Raw genomic sequence first — 12302 nt, forward strand, 5'->3', positions numbered from 1 at the left:
CTCCGACAGTTGTGACAAACGAAACAGCCAAATATTCAATTTGCGCCTGCGACGAATCCGGGGAGAATAGTTAACGCCGGGACAGGCCCCGACAGACTTATCGGTACGTGGACAACGTCTGACGCAGGGTATTAACGTGCTCGGAGCCGTGCTGCTGAACGGATTCGAACCCGTTCGCCGCGCGATCGGATCCCCAACGTTTTATCTCCCCGTCTGTCAATTAGCCGTTTCCGGTACCCCGGCTAATTGTTCCCATCCCGAACGTATCGACCGACACCGGCGAACGTTTTCAGAGTATCGCGGATACCTGTTTCTCCGTTATCATACGCCGGCGAGTGGCGTTTCCTTTATTTCCCGGCGACCGTTTGCCGAGGCTAGCCGAGCGACAGCGGGGATAGGGGATAGAGGATCGGAATGGTTCTCGTGGGAATGATGTATGTTAATAACTGGATTATGTGTGAATGTGGATTCTTGTGGAATCATTAGGAAAGAATGATTTTAAGAAGCATTGGTTAACTAAGGTTTTAGTGTCTTTGGCGTCAGTGGGTTGAGGATGGAATGAATGGTTGGAATCACCGAAGATTCTGTTTTCAGATTTTTGGGGATTCGAGGGTTTGGAAGAATTATTGGTTAGATAAGGTGTGTTTGATGTTGGTGCGTTGAACATAGAACGATAGCTTGGAATTCTTGAAGCTTCTGTGTTAGATTTCTAGGGATCTTTGATTCTAATCGAATTTGAGTTTATTGTATTTATGATGTAAGAGGGTAAGTCTTATCTCTATATTTATTATCTTTATGTTTATTAATAGAATAGTAATTGATAGAATGATTATATTACGATAATTTGGATATATCAAAGTTATTTATTTCTTCTGATCACTTTTATTAATATCCAAGGTCAAGTTCTACCAGGAAAATACAGAACGAACACCGAGAAGTCGGGTGATCGAGCAGTTTTTCCGCCGGATATTCATAGAACGAAATTCACTTACCTTGATCCCAGGAGGCCATCATCGAAAGTTATCGCGGAGAAAGGAGGGGATAATTAATGAAGGATGAGACGCGGTCTCAGGACGAAGCTCGAACTTCGTGAGTATCGGCCGACCCAATTTCGTCCGGACAATTTGTCAATGTACTCTGATTTTTCGATGACGCTTGACCGATCCCTCGTCCCCGCGGGCTTCGTCCTTGGTTAGGATAAACACAGGATCATCTGTTTCTTCTAATAATCATTTAAATGTCTCGCGAATCCGCCTAGAATAAATTATTTATATAATACATTACTTTTCGTTACGATATTAGAGTGGAACGTTTGAAAATTTGGAAAAGTCTGAATGACAGTACAATTATTTGAAGAAACATTGTAGACTAATCCTTGTACGCAGTTTAAGAATGAATAATACAAACGATGCGTATAAATAACATATATAAAAATTGTACAATAATATGCAGTATAAATCATCGATATTAAACTAACGAATTCACGTGTTACAAATGACAATCAATGGTGCAACATTCAAACAGAAACAGCGTACAAGGATCGTACAACAGAAAGAAGAAAACGAACACCACCGTTGTACAATATAACGTTGCGTTTATTATTATCGTTACTCGTTAACCACAATCGTTAAACGTTCACTTTCGTATGATACAACGTTAGTCTCTATACACACTCTGCTCGGTTTTCTCCCTAGATGTACTCTTACAATCTGCTTACGGCTAATCGGCAGTAGTTCCTTTACTGTTTCTGTTAGTGTTTTCTTTGTTTTCTTGTGTTTATATACAAAAGCGCTGGATTATTCGTCCGTCGGCTAAGCTACAAACAATCCCAATATTTTTTCGCGATCGGTTGGTCTAGCGGACACCAGTGTTTATTTTCCGGTTCTTTTTTCTTTATTTATTCATCTCCCCCACGTCGTCGACTCTTTTCTTCATCCCCTAAACACTCGGGCTGTTTCCCATCGAATCACTCTGTCCTTCTGGGAACCGTTCGTGGGAATCGATCGTCTTTTCTCTTTCTCTTTCCATTCAATAACCATCGACGCCCTCATTTCTCCCTTCTTCATTTCTCTTTTCAGTTCCCTTCTGTATTTTCGTTTTCTTTTCGCTTGAATTTCGATCGTTCGGCTTCACTGTCACAGGTCATCGTTCGTCGTTTTCATATTTTTCAGCGTTTTCCTTTACGTATATTGGCTACAAAATAATTGACAAAAATCTGTCAAGTAATTCGACAATTTTTTTCCCCCTATCCTCCCCTCGTCTCTGACACCATTGTTTTGCCAAGGAGCGCTAGGGGCGGATTCTTGATACTTGAGGAAGCGAAACGAGCGCTGCCCGGGCACGCGCTTGTTTTTCTTTTCGCGCGCGATTCAGAGAGCTAATTATTCTAATGCAGACGGTGGAAATGAGACACGGTGCTTTCTTTGATGAATTCTTTGCGAGAGCTGCTGGCCTGGACAATTGCGAAAATATAATTTGTTTTCGATCCTTAATAATATCGTAGAATATTTTCCATTAACATTAAGTAGTTGTGTTCGTGTTTTGCATTCGACATTGAATACCGAAGTAACGTGTTCTAAAGATGAACAGCTTTCTCGTGAACAACGATACTTTATAATTTCAGTGAAATTTCGTGAACCTTGAATCGTGTCGGTCTGTTTAATGGATGTTGTCCCACTTCCTTAGTAGTTTAGTTCAAAATTGAATATTTCAGAAGTGGAACGCTGAAGTTCGTCGATTCGTTTAATGTGTAATCGTTGACTGCCACCGGATTAGTTGACAATTAACTTGTCCAATTAATTTGGCATTTCGTTCATGGTACTCCGGAATTTTCAAGCTTCTAGCATGTCAGGTAGCAGTCAACGTATTGCTGAAAACTTAATCGCACTTACAACTTAGCAACCTCACTTTATAATTTATGTTTGAATTTATATTTAACCCTTTGAAGCTTCTCTGTCCAAATGTCGAGAATAGGATTCTCATTGGAGGTTCACGCTGGTTGAATATGAACTTCAGAAAACATTATGGAAATTGAATACGCGTACGAATGTTTGCGAAAAGCTTGGCGGATAAACAGTACCGAAAATGGAAAAAAATTCTTTGCTACGCCTTCGGGCTATGAGAACAGCGTACGGTGAACTCGGTGCATAAAACAAGAGAAGATAGGATTATCGAAAAGAACGCGAGTCGAGGTTAATTACTATATTATAATACTGGCAACTTTCTTCTATAAAAAAAAGCGAAGATCACAGAGCGTTCATTAGTGAACACCAGATTTTCCGAAACATCGAGAAAACCGAAGACAATAGAGAGATTCTTAATAGAGAAAAATTCTGTTCTCGAGAAGAACGGTATCACGTAAACAATATTAAAAAGAGAATGAAATAAATTTTTATCGTACACTGAGTGGGAAATTCCCTTTTTTTTTGATGAATTTCACTAGCTTTCGAGTTTGTTAATTTGTAAAGCAGTATTCTTCCGTAGCGACGCATTCATTTTCAATTTTAAATTACCGCCCTTTCAAAGAATTTACGATGGCACGGTATACACAAGATAATTAAAAAGCGAACATGAATCTTCATGCGCATACATTTTCGGGTAACCGTATACCCATCAGCGAAACATGATTCAGTGCGTCTAAAACTTTCATTTATACATTTACACGGGGGTTTTATTCGGTGCTTAACCCTTTATACCCCGGATCATGATTCTTACTTTTCATTACTGTCTTCGTTCCAGATATTTTAGGGTTGTTTAACTCTCGAGTACTGTTCTCGCCGATTCAACTTAAAATCCACATTCAACACCCAGCATTTTATTATCCCAAAGAAGTTCTCCAAATGAATTTAAATTAAAATTCAATAAGAAACAGAAGCACAAACTGCATAACCCATTATATGAGTATAATACGCGAAAGAAACAAGAGGTATATTGAATATAAATACGATTAAATAAATGAAATTACCACGTTACGATTGCATGCAGTGTTTCAAACTAATTAAATTCGAAAGAAGAACCGAAGTGATATCGTAATATCGTTCGTAGGAATATTCCAACCATACATGTTATTTTAAAATGTCACGCGTAAAAAGGGTCGAAACGAGATTTCCCTTGGAAATTCTGCATGTCAAAGGGTTAAATATAAGATTGCCACCTTGAACGTTCCCAAAGATCCTACTGGAAATTGCGCTGAACGGTAGGTTTGCTGCAACTTCATCCACGGATCGCGGCTAGGACCGTCGGAACGACGGGAACGATTTCCTAAACGCATTCTCGCGGCAAATACAAATTCCCGTCGCTCGGGAACACACTTATCATCCCGGTGACAATCGGTTCGTCGCGTCGCGTACCCCGCCATCTCGTGAATCTTCCGCCGCCATCTTGGCGCCGCGCGGGATCAACCGTAAATCGGCGTCATCTCGAAACACGCGACAAGTGTATCGGTCCTTTATTAATTCTCAACGGAAATGTTCCTCGTTTTCATTTCTTTATTTTATTATCTCGTGCATCGTAGTTTACGCCGCATCGAATCAAACGTAAACTCGTGTCAAGGTGGAACGCATAAAGCTGTCGATTCTTTGTCTTCTAAATAAGTTCACCGGTAATTTTCAGTAGAAACTTCTTCATTTCTCCTTTCTTCATTTTTATCATTGTATATCATATTATAGAACACTTAAGATCAAACGTAAATTGACGTTACGTTAGAACACATAAAGCTGTTAATTCTCTGTCTTCTAAATGAATTCACTGGTAGTTTTCGATAGAAACTGTTTCATTTCTTTTCTCGTCTTATTGTTGTACACGGCGTAACGTTAAAACACATAAAGCGGATTCCTCGTGTTCTAAATTAGTTCACCAGTGATTCTCAACAGCATCCTTATCATTTCTTCCTGTTTTCATTATTGTATATCATATTGTATACATGAGATCAAACGAAAATTGGCGTCACATGGGAGCACACGAAAGCTCGATCCTCTGTGTCCTAAATAAGTCATTGACGATGGTCGACAGTTTTTCTCATTGTTTCTCTTTTTTCCATTGAATTACTTCCTTCGTTGATTCCTTTGCCCCGCGAAATTGTCCTCTGATCACCGGAGAGCAAGGGGAAACGACCTGGTCTCTAGTTTACGTTATGTAAAGCGGCTGCCATTGGACGAATCGAGTTCCCTGAACCGTATGTGCACGCGCGCGACCCTCCGCACGCTTTTAAGCCGGTTTCGTTCGTTCAGTTCGCGATCCTCGGCCGTTTCGTCGAGTTCTGATTTCGTCTCGGCGGCAGACGCGACCCCGTCGCCCGTTGCGTTTTCAGGAGGAGAGAGAAACAAACGAGGGAAACGAAAACGTGCGCGATCGGCGGGCCGCGGCCGGTTACCTCCGTTCAGACGATGTTCTGCGAGAGGGTGCCATCGTACTGCCACGTGTTGGCTGGAAAGAAAAAGTCATCTTTTCAAATTCTCATCGACACGATCCCTTCGCAAAGTGGCCAGTTGTTCAGGGGACGACTGAGCATGGATAATGGCATGGGTTACCTTTATAATGCATGTCCTGCACCATCGTCGGACACTTCGCGTTCGGCCGCTGCGGGGAACAAAGGAAAAAAGAATCAGATTGATTGTTGATTAATCAATGTTAATTGTTTGGTGAAATAGTCGATTGATAGACACGTTCGATCGATTTACTGTGATCAACCCTCTACAAATCTAGAGTTTTAAGTTGTCTTGGATCATTCGTAAAGACTAAGGTTGGCTTAATTATTATAATTAAATGATAAGTAATAAATACTTGATTTTATTCTAAATCCCGAGTTTAACCTTGAATATTAGGTATCTCGTTTGTTCGTTTTACTTCATCGTAGAACCGTTTGTAAAATAAAATCCGATTTTGGTAAATTTCGATAAATTCTGGTGAATTAGTAAATCCCAAAGAATAGAAAAATATATTGGAATGTTAAAAGGGTTTTCAAAATTATTTTCTATTGATACATGCATTTGCCATTTTCATATGTCTAACTATTGTTCGAAAGGTAACAGGTTCTAGGATTAATGAAAAATTTCATAGGTCATTAGAAATTCTCCTTAAATTTCGGATTTCGTGTAACCCGTAATTTTCGCGAGAAGGGTTAACTTTATAGTCGGTTGCAGCTCACTACGTCCCGCTTCCTGATATTTCTGTTTGTCCATGAATCTGCAGCAGGGAAAAAACAACCCCCTTAAACAACCCTATACGCGCCGGGTCACGCAACTGGAACGAACACTTTGTACCGTGTGCTGAAGGCGGAGAGAAAAGTTGAACTGCGAAACAAAGTTTATCATCCCGCGATCTCGCTTTGTCGTGGATTCACTGATGCGCACACAATTGCAATGCACAATTGCACCTTTCGCTTAAAAGGGAATCCTGCAGATTTGTTTTCCCCCTTTTCCCAAGATAATCGGCTTTTCTGGGAAGATTGGAAACGCACTAGCTTCCTGGAGCGAAAATATTTTTTCAAAATGTACTTCCCTTATTACCTGTAACCGATAAATCGTTCTTCTACTAATATAATTTATTCTGATCTGAGTGTTTGAAAAATTCAAACGTTTGGCAATGTCACTTGTTTGAATCATTTAAAATTATTAAACAATTCCATCAAGAAATGACACAATAGAAAATAATTTTAATCTCAAGTTTGCAACGGAGCCTGGCAGCCGCCATTATTCTGTAAACACTGTTACTCCCGCTATATAAAAAAATAACAGGAAGGGAAACGTCCTCCGCGCTACGTTAATATTATACGGAGAAATATTTAAAGAAGGTTTTAATTTCCGCGAGTGAAGAATAAATTCAAGAAAATGTTGCACGCAGCGAGAATGTTTGAAATTTTAATTCTCATGTGTATGGTTTTAGCACACAGCAGCATAATACGATGTTGAATTCCAATGAAACATTCATTGTTCGCTTGTATGAACATTCGCAACGTTTAAGGGGAAAATGAAAATCGTTTGTAGAGAGTTGATTCTGAGCACATATTAAATTACAACTTCTGTATTCCAAGAATAAACAAAGTACGCAATTAATTTCCTCAGGCAATTCAACTATTATCCAAGTACAATGAAATTCTTGAATACTTGCGAAGTTGCATGTTATAATATAAACTCTCTATAACATTAACAACTGCGTAATCCTTTACTGTATTTAAATTCACATTCAAATTTAAATTGCTTGTCATTCGAATGTACCAGTGAAACAAGAAAGAATTGGAGATTATCGTTGGAAAAGATTAACTAATATTACTTCAAAAGTTACATCGTAATGATGTTATCTTTCAATATCACCAGTATTACAGATAACTGATATTACCGATGACTATTTGCAAAAGGAAAATTGTAACTTAGATTCTGTTCCACAGAAGAATAATAAAGAAAAAGAGGAGATTTTTTCAGTTTCGTTGCTTGCAGCGTTTCCTACGGGAACTCTCCAATTGTTTACAATTTCGTTTCGCGGAGAAAGAAATTCGCGCGGTTAGAAATAGAGAGGGGATAATAGAACAGCAATTCACCTTGCGGAAATCGATGTTCGTCCGTATAGTCCTGTGATTAAGATCCTGCAGCGGCCTCGTATTGTTTCCCAAGGGTGCCTTCGGAGCGTTCTCCGAACCTTGCATTACTTTCCTTAGTGCGTAAAGCTAGAAATGGGATTAGGATTACGTTGTAACAATACCGTTTCCCTTGTTCAATATTTAACCATAAACTAGAGCTTGTTAAGTAATGGCGAGGGGTAAATAGAGGACTGGGTTACCGAGTAATTGGATTGTCGAATAATGTACTTAAGGCTTCAATGTTTGATATACCTCCGGCTCAGGAAGTCAAATTAAAAATTCATTTTCTATATGCGTGTGCGTCTATTAATCAATTTTTTTATTAAGCGATTCTGAAAAATCCATTACCCTCAGTGTCAATAGAATATAATTTTCTTCTTTCTCTCGCTACAGGCTCGCATTCAATGATTTATCTTCGAAGTTCACATTTAAACAAATTTATAAACTGAGCTTAAGCAAAGAAAATAATGGATTTTACACCTTTATATTCTGATATTCTGAATTCTAATTTTATATTTTGTATTCTAATATACTCTTTCGTACACCGAATCCATTACCAATTCAACAGTTAATCAAACGGTCTTCCATTGTCATTTTATTAAGACATCAAATATTCAGAGGCTATTACAGCTTCAATCAAAATAATATAAATACCATACTCTATGAATTATAAACACGCGTTATACGTTCGTTCCGTTAGAATTTTCAAACGCGTCGCGCGGTGTGTGCATTGTACTCGACGCACAAGGGTTGTTTCGCGTTGATGAACGCGCTAGGGGTCGGACAAATCGGCAGGGCGAAGCCGGGAAGCATAAAAAGTCAAGGGACGCGGGGAACAAATTGTTCAGGCCTGTAGAAAGGGGATTAACCACTTACTTCTCGCACGGTAATGTAGATGGGTTTGTTGAGGATCAACCATACTGCCGTTTCCCAACAGCCGGGGTGAGTCGCGCTACCCTCGTAGGTCATGTAGCCGTCCGTGTCCGGGAGCAGATTCTTCAAGGATAGATGGCGAACTGGCGCTGCGCTACCTGCGCAGGGGAAACGATTTCTTCCGTCAGAATGTTTATTTTCCGATATATATTACCATAAAACACGTTCGAAAATCGAACGAGTTGAGATTGATGTCGAGGACACATGAAAATCTCATCGCTGCAGTAATTTGAGTAATAAATAATAATTCAATAACAAGGACGCAATTATTAACTAAATTATTACCCGACAGAATTATTACTCATTAAACTGTTAACTAAAAACATACATTATTTAAACTTCTGTTCTAGAGAAGGTAGCTTCTGAAAAATTTGTTACACTTCCGTTTCTGTATACTTATTTAACACTAGATTTACGGAACCAATTCGACGGATATTGCATTTCTCAATTATTTAGTATCAGTTTAAGTCGATTTTGATTCGTGCAATTACGCGAATACGCATTGCAATAGTCTGGTTTTGAAGTTGTAATTTTCGCGATTTATATAGACGAACACGTAATTTTCTAGAAACAATAGGATAAAGTTTAGAATAAACGTCCGTAAATTTAGTGTTAATAATCACTCAATTTCCATTCAATGATAATCGTCATCCGGTAATCGACAACCGATGGAGCAGCAAAATATCAATTCTACTAACGAAACCTAAGGCTAGATCTTATTCTTCTACAAATTTTCAGAGTTACAAGAACTGTAAGGCAGCGCAAAGAGGACACGGCTAAACGAAGACATCACCGTTGATTCCACGATCGGCGATCGCAGCTAAGTCGGCCTGAGATTAAAGAGAAGACGTGTCGTCCGCGCTTCGGTGGTTATTTGCATGCTAAACGATGAAAATCCACAGTGTCCCTTACGCCGCTCGCTCGTCGCACGTTGCGTTGCATATTCAGCGGCGTTATTTCGAACGCGACGAAATTACTCGATATTCCGGGATACTCTTTGAACTTTCGAGTCGCGGAACAGGCAGCTCGGAAAAACGGGGGATGGAACCCGTCCGTGCCGGCCGTGGAAGTAGAGGTCGCGACGAAGGGGCCGCGGGGGGCAGGGGCGTTGAAAGGTGGGTGACGCGGGCTCTGATTGGATCTGTATAAATACACGTGACACGCACGCTGGAAACTTCAGACATTCCGTTATATTTATCCGAAATCTGGTTACCGTTGTGCTCGCGACACGTCGCGACACTCGGCGTCCTGGGACGAATACGGGGGCCAAACTTTTCGGCGCCGGGAAATTAACTATTCCGACCAGAATTTTGATGGAAATTCTCGAGGAACGGTTAGTTTCATCGAATCAATTGTTCCCGCGATTCGTTACGAGTTTCTCTTTAAAGCGATCCGTTGATTAGGTGAATTTCTGATTACTGAACTTTTTGTAAAGGTAGTGCAACGTTGATTTCAACGGACAGGAATGTTTATGCTGAGATGCTTGATAGTATTAAAATTTAACGACGAGTTCTATTAGTTATTGAATCAATTAAATATTATATTTGAAATATATTAAATTAATATATTAAGTTTCAATTGCTTCAGCCGACGAAGCAAGAGAATGGTTTCAAAATAAACTCTCCAATACGCCGCTCCAATTTTTCGAAAGATTCAAGGTCCAACGAAAATGTCATTCAATCCCTTCAAACTAATCGCAACTTCGTCTCCTCCTGTCAGGTTAATTTCAATTCCATCTCCCCTTCCAAACTAAATGAAATTTTATTCGATCCAAAGTGCCCATAACTCCCTGAAACGCGAGGACACGTGTCTAGCGAACTCCTTCGCCATTCACCATTCAGTCCACAGTCCATTCGCGCAACTAGGCCAATAATAGACCCCCCGAAAGCTGTTTCACGGCGGTTATTGCCCCCCCTCTGAATCAGTTAAGTCGACGGAATAATAACAGGCCGTGTTTACAGCCGTTCGACAAGCGCCGACGATTTGTTATTGGCCCGGGGCGCGACGCGACGCGGCCGATCGAGATTTATATTCCGACGCGACCTCGCGGAATTATGGCCCTACGCGCACGGCGCCGTTTCCTTCCCACGCGGGTTACGCGCGGCGGACACAAATCATCCATAGACGCGCGGCAGTTATGAACGACGTATTGGACACGTCCCACGGAGACGACGCTCGGAAAGAGTGTATCCGCCACGATATTCCAGGCAGCTCATGATTCCTAACGTCCCGCGAACCGTAATTTACCATTGAAACTGGGTTACCGCGTCCAGAAACGCTCCGGACAGGCTTTCCGAATGTTCGAATCTCTTTTCATTGACGTTTTTCGTGGTTACTGGAAGAGGATAGAGTTTTATGTCTGTTGTTGTTTGCGTTAGTGTTTGGCGAGAAGAATTGATGACTATAGTGTAGTATCTAGAATTCTTAGCATAGGTTAAGGTATTTTTAAGAAGAGTGGAAGGACAGGTTGTGAAACAGTCGAGGGAAAGTGGCCTGCAACGTCGCGGACCCAATATTGCAGGGCCAGCTTTCCAGGGGTGCATTTGAGTGTTTGTGACGAGTGCGAGTGAGAAGAATGCTTGTGGGGGAGAGAATGATTTTTGGGAGAGAATGCCTGTAAGAGAGTTGCGGGAGGAGTCGTGTGTTGGCCACCGTGGCATTGAGTTGTACTTTTTACGTGTTGTCCGTGTTGTTTTCATATTTTATATTTTGACCATAGTTTTAGCTTTATTTTATTAAATACATATATTTATTCCTAACTCTCGATTACTGAAGATCCACCCTTTCATTATTTACACTATAGTGAAACTGTAATAGAATTGTTATTTCGGTTTAATTTGGGAAAGGAATTTAGAGTAGTAAGTTTCTTTTCAGAGTCTTCTTTACATGGTTTGATGTCAGAAAATGAAGAGCTGGTGAAGGTTGTACAGGTGTCACGAAACGGACGAGGAATTAGAATTGAGAACTGGAACTCCGAGAATGTGACGGATCGATAAGTTGTTACGATGAAAATTTCATGCAGATGCTTCGACGAATCTGTCCTGTTTCGAGATTGAGAATAAGCAAGGAGGATAGGTTACAATTATTCACCGATGATTCGACGAGTCAGAATAATATATAAACCAGCGCGGGTTAATTTAGTTTAGAAACTTAGCGCCCCTCTCGTGTGCATCTGCTATTAAATCACTTCGCATAATTCAATAGATATTTAAGAGAACTTCACAGAAGATTATACAAGGCATATCAATACTAGAAATATTCAAAATGATCCATTTACTTTGATTCTTACCGTCATAAATACTGAAGAAGTTGATCAAGTAATATCCAAGCTGACATACAAGTCAACTAAAATCATGACACGTTGTTACATTCTTAGTACGATAAACCAAAAACTATAATAATTCTATTCTGAAAGTATGAAATCTTGATCGAACTCTCAAAGAACCAACCAAATAATAAAAAAGGAACAATCCTTTCGTTGTCCACAGATTCCAAACTAACCGTCAACGTGTTAAAGTCTCAAATATTAATCGAATCTTAACAGAATCATCGGAGAAGCTCAACAAAATCTCCATAATCACGATAATTAAGCGTCGGTAATTTAAGTGCCACGTATTCCCAGCATTAAACGAAGAAAAACTCTCCACCCCGGCGAGCGACGATTAAACCCGATCGAGGTAACAAAAATCAGCAGAAAACCGCGGCGGACTTATTTGGTTAGCCGGCATTAATCATCCCCTGTCGTCGGATTCTCGTCGGTCACGGGTGAAAGAGTGGAGCACCGGGACGGACGGAC

The 12302-nt window shown here is 40.2% G+C and overlaps 1 protein-coding gene across 2 annotated transcripts in view; it reads right to left on the bottom strand.

Moving 5' to 3' along the window:
* Window positions 1–1609: 1609 nt before the first annotated feature.
* CARPA (Carbonic anhydrase-related protein A) overlaps window positions 1610–12302 on the bottom strand; it is a 248319-nt gene continuing 237626 nt past the window's right edge. Inside the window, exons 7-10 of one of the 2 annotated variants that reach the window (XM_031994020.2) lie at window positions 8450–8604; window positions 7535–7660; window positions 5529–5577; window positions 1610–5424 (exon numbers count right to left, since the gene is read on the bottom strand). In XM_031994020.2, the coding sequence (XP_031849880.1) occupies window positions 5378–5424; window positions 5529–5577; window positions 7535–7660; window positions 8450–8604 (377 nt within the window). In that variant the 3' untranslated portion in view covers window positions 1610–5377. Of the gene's footprint in view, window positions 5443–5528; window positions 5578–7534; window positions 7661–8449; window positions 8605–12302 lie in introns of both variants that reach the window. The other variant, XM_031994019.2, reaches the window with a different exon arrangement.

Source organism: Nomia melanderi, chromosome 4, assembly GCF_051020985.1.
Source record: "Nomia melanderi isolate GNS246 chromosome 4, iyNomMela1, whole genome shotgun sequence".
Lineage (NCBI taxonomy): Eukaryota > Metazoa > Arthropoda > Insecta > Hymenoptera > Halictidae > Nomia > Nomia melanderi.